Raw genomic sequence first — 15,863 nt, forward strand, 5'->3', positions numbered from 1 at the left:
TTGTATAGAATATAGTCAATGTTTGTAAAGGTTTTAGTCAAGCAGAAGGTAAGAAATGTTAAGTCCTTTGTACTGGAAACTTGCATTCTCCCAGTAAGGTCATATATTGTACTACGTTGCAAGCCCCTGGAGCAATTTTTTGATTAGTGCTTTTGTGAACAAGAAACAATTAACAAATGGCTCTATCCCATCTCCCTCCCTTTCCCCGTCGCGATATAACCTTCGTGGTTGAAAACGACGTTAAACACCAAATAAAGAAAGAAAAAGGGACGAAAACTGCGTTCCGGGGGTTCAAGAGACAAACGGGGCACGAGTTGTCGGGTGCCCTTGTGGGGGAGCTGCTGCGGTCTGTGGTGTCGTCCTGGTCATCCTGGTGGTTCACGTTTTCCTCGTCCGTTTCTGGCTCTCTATCTGGGTTGCCTTCTCGTGGTCTATCAGCGTTGCCGTCTTCGTCAGTTTGTGGCTCTCTATCTGGGTTGCCTTCTCGTGGTCCATCAGCGTTGCCGTCTTCGTCAGTTTGGGATTCTGATGTCTCAACATGATCCTCGGCATATCTCCCAATGAACGCGCATGCTCTTTTGACGAAGGCCAGCGGGGCGATTTGTTGACCTGTGAGTTGTTCGCCAAGGACTGCAAGTCGTCGCTCATTATTGATCTGCAACACCGAACGCCTCCTTGCGATCTCCTCGCCGTTTGTCAGAAGGGAAAGGTTATTCTGTTTGCATTCTATCAATTTGTTAACCGTAACTTCTTGTATCTTGAAGTGGTTGTCTGGAAGCGGTCCGTGTGAGTGAGGGTTGGTTACTCTGCAGACGACATCTCTGATGACCGCTCGGCCCCTGCAGTCTGCATCCGTACATGACAGGTATCGCGACAACGTTTTCCCTATGCGCTTTGTACCTCGGTACTCATGGTCTTCATGTCGATATAAAGTGGTGTCCTTTCTTCCTTCAAATGTGGTATACATGGTGGCAGACTCGGAACTGTGTAACTTGCTTTGATTCGTTGTGACTTTATATAATGCTGGTTTTCAATTTTGGCCATCATAGCTGGACTCCGAACACTTTGTTCACATCACGCCAAACTCAACGCGAAATTTACGTAAAATTTACGTGAAGCTCAACATTACCCTTTCTCAATTGTGAGTAGAGCTCAACTTGGCGTTCTTTTCTTTATTTTGTGTTCTGTTCTTGGCATGCAATATGTTTGTCACGTTATTTCCCATAAACACGCGGAAGACATTAAGTGAGCTTTCTTTGTCTGTCTAACTATCTTGTCTGTCCGGGACCATCTGTGTTAGGCGACAATGGGAATTCGGTGTTAGGCGCCATTTGGCAATTCGACATTAGGCGACATTTGGAATTCTATGTTGGGCGACAATGGGAATTCGGTGTTAGGCGCCATTTGGCAATTCGACATGAGGCGACATTTGGAATTCTATGTTGGGCGACAATGGGAATTCGGTGTTAGGCGCCATTTGGCAATTCGACATGAGGCGACATTTGGAATTCTATGTTGGGCGACAATGGGAATTCGGTGTTAGGCGCCATTTGGCAATTCGACATGAGGCGACATTTGGAATTCTATGTTAGGCGACAATGGGAATTCGGTGTTAGGCGCCATTTGGCAATTCGACATTAGGCGACATTTGGAATTCTATGTTAGGCGACAATGGGAATTCGACATTAGGCGACATTTGGCTAAAGAACAAATTCTAAGTTAGGCGACAAATGGAATTCGGTCTTAGGCGACAATTGCAATTCGGCGTTATTCCGCGTTCCCTCTCTCTCTCTCTGTTAACTGTCTCTCTCTTCCGCTTTCTCGTTCTTTCTCTGTCTGTCTGTCAACCCTCCCCCCCCCCCCTCTCTCTCTCTCTCTCTCTCTCTACCCGTCTAATTTCATTAAAAAAATTTGGGAGAGAAGAAAAGGTGTCAGTATCATCGGTTATACCTTGTGTCAATATTTGTATTTGAAAATATATGCAATAACACTGTCTTACAATTTGTCAAAAACAAATCCCTTTATTTCTAAAAAGATCAAAATCCGAATGAAACAACTGAAAATCACAAATTCTTTATTAACGAGGGTAACGGCATAAGCAAACAGGTGCTTTTTTACATCCAGCCCTCGCCCGTGGGAGGGTTTAATCTAATGATAATACGTTTAAAAAATGTTAGAATATGAACCAAAGAAGTAATAAAAAGCAAACAACCGAACAAACGATTAACAGACTAAACAATCAAACAAAAACATACATACAAACTAACATAACATAACATAACATACCAGAGAGAGAGAGAGAGAGAGAGAGAGAGAGAGAGAGAGAGAGAGAGAGAGAGAGAGAGAGAGAGAGAGAGAGAGAGAGAGAGAGAGAGAACTCAGAATGGTTTATGATATTAAGGCCACAGAGAGATAGAGAGAGAGAGAGAGAGACAGAGAGAGAGACAGAGACAGAGACAGAGACAGAGACAGAGAGAGAGGAGAGAGAGAGAGAGAACTCAGAATGGTTTATTATATTAAGGCCAGAGAGAGAGAGAGAGAGAGAGAGAGAGAGAAAGAAACAAAGAGAGAGAGAGAAAGAGAGAGAGAGAGAACTCAGAACACAGAATGGTTTATTATATTAAGGCCACAGAGAGAGAGAGAGAGAGAGAGAGAGAGAGAGAGAGAGAGAGTGAGCGAGCGAGCGAGTAAGCATGAGAGAGAGAGATACACACACACACACACACACACACACACACACACACACACACTGAAACAGACACACACAGGCACACACATACACAGACATACATATACACACACAAACCAGAAGGAGTGAGAGCGAGAGAAAAAATGAGAAAGAGAGAGTCGTCAGTAAGTAGTGGTATTGACGCGTAGCGATAATGATACGTAGCGCTAAACGATGTAGTGCTGTCGACACGTAGTGATAATGAACGAATGATAGCGACTCATAGACAAATTATTTGTAGCACTAATCAACATAGCGATAGCGGCACGTAGCACAAATGACACGTAGGACAAATGACACGTAGCACAAATGACACGTAGCGCTAGCGATACGCACCCGACAGCGAATGGCCCCCAAAAAACCAAGTACTACTCCCAACGCTTCAAGAAATATACCAACTCTTTTGTGGAGAGATTGATGATCCTGATTGCCTGATCTTGACTATGGAGAAAATGCATCTTCATTAGTTTGATTTGTTACGGTGGAGAGAGAGAGACAAACGAAGACAGAAAGACACAAAAGACAAAGACAGGCGGAGACAGAGAGGGAGACGGATAGACAGACAGGCATACAGAAAGACAAAGACAGGCGGAGACAGAGAGGGAGACGGATAGACAGACAGGCATACAGAAAGACAAAGACAGGCGGAGACAGAGAGGGAGACGGATAGACAGACAGGCATACAGAAAGACAGAGATAGAGACAGACAGACAGACAGACAGACAGAGAGAATACAAAGACACGAAGAGGGAGAAGAGAGGATGAGACGAATAAAAATAAAATGATCAAAAAGTGTTTCGACACAAATATTCACATTGACGGTGGAAGACGGAAACAAGGACGAGATTAACAACGACGACGACGATGATGATGATTTGACCATAATGAGGAAACAATAATTGATTAAAAAGGGGAAAATACGATATAATCATGATAATCATGCCAGTCAAATATTGTGAAGTTTTAAAAACCTTAACAGAAACAACAAATAACAAATTATGACATTAAAACCAGGAAAATAATCTTCAACGAAAAGGGGGAAAAAATTATCAAAACCAAGATTTAACAAAAAAGATGTCACTCACCACTCATTGCGTCATCATCGTTTACGTCACGAAGTCCGTTACGTCCGTCCATAGAGGTGGGGGATCCTGGTCTCCCTTCTGTGCCGCTGCCTGTCCTGAAAGTTGTGAAACAGAAAATTGGGATTTTTTTTTATTACATACTTTACCCTTCTCTGGTTGTAAAAAGAAGACTTAGCCTTAAACTTCGATTCTTGTTAAATAAAGTTCACTCATCGTCGTCATCATTATCGCCTCTCTCTCTCTCTGTCTCTCTCTCTCTCTCTCTCTCTCTCTCTCTCTCTCTCTCTCTCTCTCTCTCTCTCTCTCTCTCTCTCTCTCTCTCTCTCTCTCTCTCTCTCTCTCTCTCTCTCATGATGTTATTGTTGTTTGATTGGTTAATTAGTTGGCTTGACTAAGGGGGGGTCGATAAGTTAATAGATGTGCATGTGAGGGGGGGGGGTCGATAAGTTGATAGATGTGCATGTGAGGGGGGGGGGGTCGATAAGTTGATAGATGTGCATGTGAGGGGGGGTCGATAAGTTGATAGATGTGCATGTGAGTGGGGGGGGGGGGGGGTCGATAAGTTGATAGATGTGCATGTGAGTGGGGGGGGGGGGGTCGATAAGTTGATAGATGTGCATGTGAGGGGGGGGGGGGGTCGATAAGTTGATAGATGTGCAAGTGAGGGGGGGGTCGATAAGTTGATAGATGTGCATGTGAGGGGGGGGGTCGATAAGTTGATAGATGTGCATGTGAGGGGGGGGGGGAGGGGGTCGATAAGTTGATAGATGTGCATGTGAGGGGGGGGGGTCGATAAGTTGATAGATGTGCATGTGAGGGGGGGGGGTCGATAAGTTGATAGATGTGCATGTGAGGGGGGGGGGGTCGATAAGTTGATAGATGTGCATGTGCGGGGGGGGGGGGGGGGGTCGATAAGTTGATAGATGTGCATGTGAGGGGGGGAGGGGGTCGATAAGTTGATAGATGTGCATGTGAGTGGGGGGGGGGGTCGATAAGTTGATAGATGTGCATGTGAGTGGGGGGGGGGTCGATAAGTTGATAGATGTGCATAAGAAGGGGGGGGGGTCGATAAGTTGATAGATGTGCATGTGAGTGGGGGGGGGGTCGATAAGTTGATAGATGTGCATGTGAGGGGGGGGGGTCGATAAGTTGATAGATGTGCAAGTGAGGGGGGGGTCGATAAGTTGATAGATGTGCATGTGAGGGGGGGGGGGTCGATAAGTTGATAGATGTGCATGTGAGGGGGGGGGGGTCGATAAGTTGATAGATGTGCATGTGAGGGGGGGTCGGGTCGATAAGTTGATAGATGTGCATGTGAGGGGGGGGGGGGGGGGTCGATAAGTTGATAGATGTGCATGTGAGGGGGGGGGGTCGATAAGTTGATAGATGTGCAAGTGAGGGGGGGTCGGGTCGATAAGTTGATAGATGTGCATGTGAGGGGGGGGGGGGGGGTCGATAAGTTGATAGATGTGCATGTGAGGGTGGGGGGGTCGATAAGTTGATAGATGTGCATGTGAGGGGGGGGGGGTCGATAAGTTGATAGATGTGCATGTGAGTGGGGGGGGGGGTCGATAAGTTGATAGATGTGCATGTGAGGGGGGGGGGGGGTCGATAAGTTGATAGATGTGCTTGTGAGTTGGTAAGTGGAATTTGGATGGGTTTTCGATGATGCATCGCATGAGCTTCAATTCATTTTGTCTGCTGTTTGATTCTTTTGGACATTTATTTGTTGGTTTCCCCCATACATCCCCTATAGTCATTAGTGAAATGTTCTTATTGATCTCATCTCTCTTGTACTTACAGTCCTCTCTGTCTGCGCCATTGTGCCAATAAGTCTTGGTATTTTGCTTCTGATGTGTAGTCGAGGCCGTACTCGTCGTCACTTCCGGTCCGCGCATGCGCACCTTCCAGACGACTGTGCATGCCTGCTTTGGATACGAAGTTGCAAAAATGTGCCGAGCGTCCTCTTACACCCTGCGAAGGAAAAGTCAATATTATCATCTCAAACTCAGTAATGGTTACTATCGATATCGCGATCGAAAAATATCTGAATGTTAGGAAAGAGATCCAAGGCTGTTGAGAACAAAACGACATATAACCTTTTACAAATGCAACAATATCGAAATCGGATGCGTTCCTTCAGAACAAATGAAAAAATGCCGACACTTTGAATATTTTGACAAAGCTTTGGAAGGATCAGAGATCTTGCTACAGTATCTCTGGAAGGATCGATCTAAACTTGGAAAGGACTAGACGGAAGTAAGGCTGCTGGTATGATCAGATGGCCATTTCATCACGAACGATCTGCTCTCTGCTTGTGTTCATGAGTAATTGTGTCCATCGTTCTTCTCTTCTGGTGCCTTTTCGTTGTTTTGCGTGTTTGGTGGATTTTGTTGGCACTGTTCTATGGGTATACGTGTTACTGGCTGTTGGCACTGTTCTATGGGTATACGTGTTACTGGCTGTTGGCACTGTTCTATGGGTATACGTGTTACTGGTTGTTGGCACTGTTCTATGGGTATACGTGTTACTGGCTGTTGGCACTGTTCTATGGGTATACGTGTTACTGGTTGTTGGCACTGTTCTATGGGTATACGTGTTACTGGCTGTTGGTTTTTTTGTTGTCTTTTTTACATTTAGTTAAGTTTTGACTAAATGTTTTCACATACACGGGGAATGGAGACGAGGGTGGTGGTGTATGTGTGTGTGTCTGTGTGTCTGTGTAGAGCGATTCAGAGGAAACTACTGGGCCGATCTTCATGAACCTTTACAGGAGAATTTCTGACTTTTCTCAAGTGTGCGTTTGGAGATTCTATTGTAACTGGAAATTCGAGTAGCTTATTTAACACACACACGCATGCACGCACGCACGCATACACACACACACACACACACACACACACACACACACACACACACACACACACACAAAATAATCTACTCACATTACTCCGACGATAAACACCTTCCAGCTCCTTTCTCTGCAAACGACATTGTCCAAAATTTGGAATCATGTTTCCGGATATTAACAAACAATCCAATGAATAGGAACACGACAAAAAGCAGCGAGGCGAGCTCAGTCTCTTCACATTCACTTCCAAAGTACTCTCTGAAATGTTTTCAGTTTCGTTCGCTCAGGCGTTTAAAATGATAAGCAGCAATCAATACAACTGTTTCAAAACTGAATGAACCTTGCTATCCATTTTTGCCCTGCAGGTTTTGAATAAAGTGCTTAGCACTTTCGAGCTCCTGAAGAAATATGAGAGGTCTTGAACAGGCGATATTTAATCAATATCTAATCTTTTCTTAAGCTGTTTTTAAAGGAAGCATGCCTTCTTGTGTACATGGCCGTTTACACCACTACAGATTTGTCCTGTGTGTGTGTGTGTGTTTATGTGTGTGTGTGTGTGTGTGTGTGTGTGTGTGTGTGTGTGTGTGTGTGTGTGTCGCTGTGTGTGTGTGTGTGTGTGTGTGTGTGTGTATGTGTGTGTGTGTGTGTGTATGTGTGTGTGTTTATGTTTATGTGTGTGTGTTTTATCAAAGACACTTTACTTCTCGTTAATATCATCACATCAGTCAACACAGAACTGTCCATATTCTGATGTGGTGAGATCATTTGCCCACTGAGACAAACCAACATTCTGGCTAGTTTCTGCGCAGAGTAAAAAAAACATTTAGTTTTTTTTAAGAGTTCGATGGCAGATCTGCGAAATGAATTGAGCATTAACACAACCTCAACCCGCTGCACACGAAGCAGCAAGGCTGTTGAGTTTTGGTATCTTTCTAAATGGGAAAGAGCCACCATAAGCTTAAGCTTGTTGTTGATCCTTAACATGTATTATTATGCTTTATTCATAAAGTGTTGAATAAACACTGTTTAAACCAAAGAGCTCTTTTTTCATCTAAAAGCCTGGAGAGATAATTATGTGGTCACTGATGAGATGGTTCCAACAAGAAGTACAGTGTATGTCTATAATCTTTGAAGGCATGACCAGAAAGTATGCTTCATCATAATCATAATTGTTGTTGGTAAATGAGTAACGGCGAAGTATATTAAATTTTAATCAATCGTTTCTGTTTTATTTTTACAAAATTTGTGAAATGTTTGCATTGTTTCAGTTTGACAGAAAAATATTGATTTACATAATGCTTCGTTCTTTATTCATGACAACTTTGAAACTTTCGCTGATGGCTATAGATTTCGCGTTTTTGATGAATCGATTTGTATTCCTTTTAATGGATTATCGGCAATACACAAAGTTGACAGAATACAAAACTAATATCCATAGCAGAGCTTTAATGTGGGTTAATAACGCTTTTCTCAAGGTCGTGCAGAACGTCCAAAAGTCCTCCTGGTTTTGTGATTGTCTAAAATTCCGCTGCGGAGGTCCTTTGACAGCATACAAATTTTAAGATGGGGTCTTGGGACCCTTTTAGTAGAGCGTCTGTTGGCAGCATACAAATTATAAGATGGGGTCTTTGGACCCTTTTAGTAGAGCGTCTGTTGGCAGCATACAAATTATAAGATGGGGTCTTTGGACCCTTTTAGTAGAGCGTCTGTTGGCAGCATACAAATTATAAGATGGGGTCTTTGGACCCTTTTAGTAGAGCGTCTGTTGGCAGCATACAAATTATAAGATGGGGTCTTTGGACCCTTTTAGTAGAGCGTCTGTTGGCAGCATACAAATTATAAGATGGGGTCTTTGGACCCTTTTAGTAGAGCGTCTGTTGGCAGCATACAAATTATAAGATGGGGTCTTGGGACCCTTTTAGTAGAGCGTCTGTTGGCAGCATACAAATTATAAGATGGGGTCTTGGGACCCTTTTAGTAGAGCGTCTGTTGGCAGCATATAAATTATAAGATGGGGTCTTGGGACCCTTTTAGTAGAGCGTCTGTTGGCAGCATACAAATTATAAGATGGGGTCTTGGGACCCTTTTAGTAGAGCGTCTGTTGGCAGCATACAAATTATAAGATGGGGTCTTTGGACCCTTTTAGTAGAGCGTCTGTTGGCAGCATACAAATTATAAGATGGGGTCTTTGGACCCTTTTAGTAGAGCGTCTGTTGGCAGCCCTGCATAAACATTTTTATGAATACCTCGTCGTCATTATTTATGCTGAAAGAATTAACATTCAGAAACAGCCAAGCACTATTTTCATAAAACGTTTCATATTTTTCACAGATACGTTTCCAAAGTCAACTACTCTTGATTTCATCCATAGAGATGAAAAATGTTTAAACTTTTATCAGACTGACGAAGAGATATTGATTTACGAAATACGTCGTTGTTTATTTATCACCGTTTGAAGTTTTGCTGATGGTTTTTGTTCGCTAGTATAGCATAAATCAATTTGTTCTTTTCGCGGAGTACTGGCAGCACACCAAGTCAGCAGAATAAACAAAGGCAGAGCTTGTCCTGGCTTTAGCCTGTAATTGCAAGTTACTGGTACATTCACACCTTACCAGAGTCCTTAAAATTAAGCAGGGTGATATGTTTGATTTGAAGGGAAATCTACTTTAGTGCCTTGTATCTTAATAGAAATGGCTGATACTTTTGGTTGATCGACAGGTCCAGTCGCTTTACATTTCTTGTGTCGTTCAGCTTTTGGCATACGTTTCTTGGAGAGAGATTGACAAATACTGTAATAATCACTATATATATTGTAACGACATAGATACAGGTCGGACACTTGGTTTTAAAGGTCCTTGTCTACATTTTTATACCGAAATCGCCATTTGACCATTAAAATGCAGAGTCTATTATCTACAAATATCAACAATACACCCCCTTTCGATCAGGAAAGACGAAGCCAGTGTAGCCGTTTGAACATTCATTGTAGTATTCCAGCGCAGTACTCATAGTAGGATATCCTTTTTTGGAAAATGCCAAGCACAAAACTCCTCTCAAATCCCGTGCAGTTCGTGCGTTTAAAAAAAAGCGTGGACAGCGCTCCAGTGTCAAACTGTTGCTGCACTTGTTTGGGCGTGGCTATAAGCATAGTGACATGAATTTGATTGGTCAGTATTTCTAGGCAAAGCACATGTTCTCAGCAAACAGAAAACAAAATATTGGAAGCGTGAGTCACGCTACCCAAAAATAAAATCTTTGTTTACATATATTTTTTTTCTATAACTTTTTCCCCCATGGTTCATTCATCATCTGACATAACTTTTTAGCAAAATCTAACAATAAGATTATTGAAAAAAAGCAAAAATGTAGACGACCACCTTTAAAGAGGACATAACAAGTACATTACCAGGTGGGGGAAAAACAACAACATTCAAATAAAAGCAAACCTGACAAACATTCATTTTATATTGAACAGGCTGATGATGATGATGATGATGATGAAGATGATGATGAAGATGATGATGATGATGATGATGATGATGATGATGATGATGACGATGACGATGACGATGATGATGATGATGATGATGATGAAGATGACGACGACGACGATGATGACGATGACGATGATGATGATGATGATGACGACGACGATGTCGATAACGATGATGATGATGATAAAGACGACGACCACGAGGGCGACGATAATGCACGTGACAAAGCGATGAAAATAACAATAGTAGATCATGATGATATCACGACAATGATAATAATCTTTCTTTCTTTCTTTATTTGGTGTTTAACGTCGTTTTCAACCACGAAGGTTATATCGCGACGGGGAAAGGGGGGAGATGGGATAGAGCCACTTGTCAATTGTTTCTTGTTCACAAAAGCACTAATCAAAAATTTGCCCCAGGGGCTTGCAACGTAGTAGAATATATTACCTTACTGGGAGAATGCAAGTTTCCAGTACAAAGGACTTAACACTTCTCACATACTGCTTGACTAAAATCTTTACAAAAATCGACTATATTCTATACAAGAAACAAGGGTAAAAGGAGAAACAGAATCCGTTAGTCGCCTCTTACGACATGCTGCCCAGGGAGCATCGGGTAAATTCTTTCTCGTCCCAACCAATATGGGACTCCCCCTAACCCGCGGGGGGTTGATAATAATCACATATTGATGTAGAAGGTGGTGGCTTAAGTGGCAAGAAAGATCTAAATGCTGGCGATGGATTTTCGAAGAACAGCGACCGCGAAAAACAAGAATGACGATGTTGCTCACGCGAGTTAGTCGCAGCTAGGTAAACATGATACAACAACGCGCTATTTGAGCATAGAAAATGATATTTTTTACGGTGTGCAGAATCTCGACTTTCTGATTGACGTAACAGTAAGTTCGCACTCTTAAAATCTTGAAATTCACATGCGCACACACACACGCACGTACGCGCACAGAAAGCGCGGGCACACACACACAGACACACACACACACACACACACACACGCGCGCGCGCGCGCGCGCGCGCGCGCGTACACATGCACAACAGACACGATCACTTACGCGTGCGCACAGACACACACGCACAAACAAACACCACATACACACACACATACACACATGTATACACACACACACATGCACGACACACACACACATGCACGACACACACACACACGCACACACACACACATACACACTCACACACACACACACACACACACACACACACACACACACACACACACACACCACAACAACACACACACATCCCTCACCATAGAAGGAGCACTATACGGGCGATGACAGTCAATGTAGCGCTGTACGCGACCCATGTTGTCACGCTCCACAGGCGAGCTCCTCCACCACTCCTCCTCCATCCATCCTCCTCCTTCGTCCCCTCCACACAGCATCCTCATCGCGCTATGAGGCCTCTCAGGCATCTCCATCCAAGCGTGACGATCCCGGAAGGAGGACTGAGGCCTCAGCTGCTCCATGCAACGCACGTGGCGGTCCATCATATGGGGCGACGGACCGGGTCCATCACGAGGTCCGCCAATATGGAGGCCGCTTCTCGGATCCTCGCTCCACGCTTGATGCAGAGCCTGAATCCTCCGTTCCCGGACCGTGTAAGGGTCCATGCGAGTCGGGGCGGGAGGGGGTCGGCCGTCAGAGGATTGAGGTCTCAACTGGTGGGCTGAAGAAGGTCTTATTCTTTCCGCCATCTTGCTGAGGAAGTCGCAGCTGACGCCCACAGCTGAGGAAGGTCTTATTCTTTCCGCCATCTTGCTGAGGAAGTCGCAGCTGACGCCCACAGCTGAGGAAGGTCTTATTCTTTCCGCCATCTTGCTGAGGAAGTCGCAGCTGACGCCCACAGCTGAGGAAGGTCTGTTCTTGGACGTGAGGCGGTTTCTGTCGGAGTTGGGACGAGGGGGAGGAGGGGGAGGAGCGGAGGGGGAGTTGGGACGGAAGAAGGCGGAGGAGGGTCTGGGTGTGACGTAACGACCTGCAGCGCTGGAGGCTCGCGGGAACATTTTGTTCTTCCGTCTGTCTTCTTCCGTCTCCCCTTCCTCTCCTGCGCCGTTCAGGCCGTAGAATCCTACCTCTTTTCCCCCTACTCCGGAATTATTCTTATTGTCGTTGCTCACATCACCACCCCAACTAACACGAGAGCAAGCGCTCTGAACTCGCCTCGGTGGGACACCCGCATCAGGCGCCGCGGTGTTGACGAGTCTGATTCCCGCATAAGATTCGAACCTCTCCTCTGGACAAAGGACGAAGCTGTCCTTGAAGTCTGGCCGGACACTGTCCAGCTTGTCCTTCTCCTCTTGCTGGAGCTTCACGCGATAGCCTTCGGCCAGCCACGGCACGTGTGTCTCAAGCATGGCGGTGTCGATTGGATTCCACGTGTCAGCGTTTTTGGAGAACTACACAAAGATGAACTGTCCTGTTAAGTTCGATGTACCTCTATGTCACTGGCATCTTCGTTGTTTATTTTGTTCAATCACGATTGTTCACACGCTTTAAATACGTTCTCGGGTGAACTTTCCTGACCTTGTATACACAGCATCCTGGTTCTTGACGGGATGTTTTTTTCCTGTTTTAAAAGCAGACCTGCCTGATGACTTTTCACAAGTAAATTAATCTACACTTTGTGTGCATATAGATTTCAAGCATGCTCACTGCATTGGAAGTTTGGGAAATTTGAGATCTAATATGGTTGTCAAGATCGTCCAGTCTGTTTTCTGCCAAAATTCAAAATGATTAAGCGAACGATATTTGCACAGTTAAATGGCAGTATGTTTCCGTCGCGTAAGCACAGACACATTCGTTCATCTTTGCATGTCGTTGAGGAAATCAGGAATGTACTGACTAACGTCGGTGCATCGACTAACAATTATCAAACAATTCAGATCGCAACAATGTGACGGATCCTATAACCAGAGACTGTAGATTGTAAACGGGTTCTCCCTCTACGATCTTTGTTCCAACGTTGCATCCCAAACCAAAGTTTCCTCGGGCAAAATCTGTCCCAAAGCGAACTGCCTTTACGACAGTTCTACACAAACTGATGTGGAAATCAAGACTCAAAAATCAAGACTCAAAAATCAAGACTCAAAATCAAGACTCAAACCTCAAGACTCAAAAATCAAGACTCAAACATCAAGACTCACAAATTAAGACTCAAACATCAAAGCTTCAAGACTCAAACACTGTAAACTCCTCACCAAGAACAACCAAAATCTGTAGAGCCAGCAGTGACAACAAGTACCATAGAACTCAATCATCTTTCTTTTGGTTATCGGAAGTATACTTCAGTTCGCACAAGGCGACAGGTCACACTCAGCGCACAATCAGACAAAGTTCGTCCCAAGGGCTTTTGTTTACACTGATAATAAATCCCTCGCACCGATAACCACAGGCACCACAATTCAGGCACCACCATGATTCACCCAGCGAAAGAAAAAGGGGGCCACGTCTCTCTGTTTACCCCCTCTATGCGTTTCTCGGTTTGTTTTCATAATTATAATGGAAGGGCGCTGGTTCTGTGCGACGCTATCATGCCTAGGCTGAGCTAGGTGTGACCACATGACGTCATTTCAGCTTTCGTCATCACAGATCTTTTCTTCTTCTTCTTCGTCTTTTCGAACTGGGTCCTTTTGGACGTTTTAAGTTCAGCGAGTGGATTTTTAAGATGAGATGGTTATAATGGGTCTTTGGGTGGCCCAGGCTCAGTAAAAGTGTAAAACAATATACACAGTTCGTTTCGTCCTATCAGTGTAATTTCCAGAACATCCGGTTAGAAAACACGTGGGGAAAAAACGTGGAAACTTTACAACATAGCCTACATGCAGTTATTCACAACTTGCATGACCCCGTGACTCAGCATAATTGACAGACGCAAGCTGAAGGCCATATGGTGGTGGTTTTTTTTTTGGTGTTTTTTGGTGGGGGGGGGGGGGGGCAGAACTTCCGGTTACAAACACGTGGGGAAAAACACGTGGAAACTTGGATTGTTTTGACACTGAGATTGATCAGCACACAGAACCCCTGTACACCCTAACCCAGCGGCTGCAGCCACTCACTTTGCAAAGGTATTTCCTCCGTGAAACGTGCTCGCATATAATTCGCACATGCTTAACCGCGTTGGAAACATGTTTCTCCCTTTCCGATTATTTTCCCCGCAACTGACAGATTCCCAGTCACATTCAGCTTTGAGGAAACATGAGAAGCGATTACGTCCCTTTGTTTAAAAACATGCTGTAATGATAAATTTGACGCGACTGTGACGACACTTTTCTTAATTCTTGTCAAAAAGTGTTTTTCCCCACGGTTTTTTTTTCTAACCGGAAGTTTGAGTCCCCCCCCCCCCTCCCCCCCACAAATGGAAAAGACGAAACATAATGGCGGCTACCATGTGCTAAGTCCTAAACCCTACTACAAGTCGTGGATAGAAACACGAAAAGACCCTGCATGCTTACCCAAAAATCGGCGTATGAATGGCGGGGTAGAAACGGTCATACACGTAAAAACATGAGTGAACGTGGGAGTTTCAGCCCATGAACGAAGACAAAGAAAAGAAGATTACGGGGAAAACACATTTGAACACAAACTCGCGAAGAAGTTTGGATCGTTTGCTCCGGAACTGCAACGTCGATATGCCAAAACAAAACATTCTAGCTCAAAACGCAGAAACAGGCAGGTAGTGTCACATTTTTTATGTGGATTTTGAAGAACTGCTCATAATTTACATATCAATCCGATCCGGTCTTGTTCTTCTCTCCGTCACACCCCCTGTTGACCGTTATTTCTGGCGACGCAGCAGTAATAGGAGCAGTGAAAACGTGCCTTTAAGCAAATATGCATTCAAGATTTGGAACTTTCTGGTGAAACGTGTCAATCACATTAATAAAGATATAATATAGGCGCAAGTCGCTTTTTAGACCTTGGTATGCACTTCGGTGCGCACTTAGTTCTTTACATTTTAATATTGATGACAAGAGTTGAAAACTTTTAAAATATTAAACCATTTTACTGATTCAAGTGCCTGTTGGGGAGCATTGCGCAACGGTGACAACTCCCCACACCCCTCAGTCTGCACTCGTTCTGAACCGACAGTTGACACATTCGTAAGTCGGTTACAGACATAGTATGTTAATATAACTATGCCAACATTTTTGTTTTCTCCGGCGAGAAAATCATGATGCAGTCAGACTGGATTAAAATACACATTTTAGACGAAGAAGAATGTTTACCCCAGTATATCACGTAGGGATGTAAGTAAATCCAATCGTGCTTTGAATTGAACGAACACAAAGTAGACAAACATATGCCCTAAACAAACCACGGAAAACCACTCAGCTAGCTTAGTCTATAATACTAATAGCGGTGTGCTATTACTTCCTCACCACTACCCACTTCGAACGGCGAACACATTCGAATATCTCATCATCCACAAATTCCTCACAAACTTCACAATGATTCACTTCTTAACGCGTACGTGAGAGAACTTATAAATACATTCGTTTGATAGCCTGTTTGTCGTCTGCTTTCAAACAGAAATTCCCGTTACCCGCTACAAGCTGTCTGCTGTTCGCTCAACAAAACGTTTTTGTGTTTTCCTTTCGCTGGTCTATGAAGCAAGGTAGTTACGAGTACGGCCTAAACACGCATTGCGGCTTTCTCCCAGCAATTA

The 15,863-nt window shown here is 44.1% G+C and overlaps 1 protein-coding gene across 3 annotated transcripts in view; it reads right to left on the reverse strand.

The window, feature by feature from the left end:
- LOC138975064 (uncharacterized) overlaps positions 1-15,863 on the reverse strand; it is a 97,366-nt gene that overhangs the window by 44,605 nt on the left and 36,898 nt on the right. Inside the window, exons 1-6 of one of the 3 annotated variants that reach the window (XM_070347711.1) lie at positions 13,396-13,757; positions 11,446-12,764; positions 6,759-6,794; positions 5,615-5,787; positions 3,814-3,908; positions 3,128-3,169 (exon numbers count right to left, since the gene is read on the reverse strand). In XM_070347711.1, coding sequence (XP_070203812.1) covers positions 3,128-3,169; positions 3,814-3,908; positions 5,615-5,787; positions 6,759-6,794; positions 11,446-12,552 — 1,453 coding nt within the window. In that variant the 5' untranslated portion in view covers positions 12,553-12,764; positions 13,396-13,757. Of the gene's footprint in view, positions 1-3,127; positions 3,170-3,813; positions 3,909-5,614; positions 5,788-6,758; positions 6,795-11,445; positions 13,758-15,863 lie in introns of those variants that run through there. The other 2 variants (XM_070347713.1, XM_070347712.1) reach the window with 2 other exon arrangements.

This window comes from Littorina saxatilis, linkage group LG9 (assembly GCF_037325665.1).
Source record: "Littorina saxatilis isolate snail1 linkage group LG9, US_GU_Lsax_2.0, whole genome shotgun sequence".
Lineage (NCBI taxonomy): Eukaryota > Metazoa > Mollusca > Gastropoda > Littorinimorpha > Littorinidae > Littorina > Littorina saxatilis.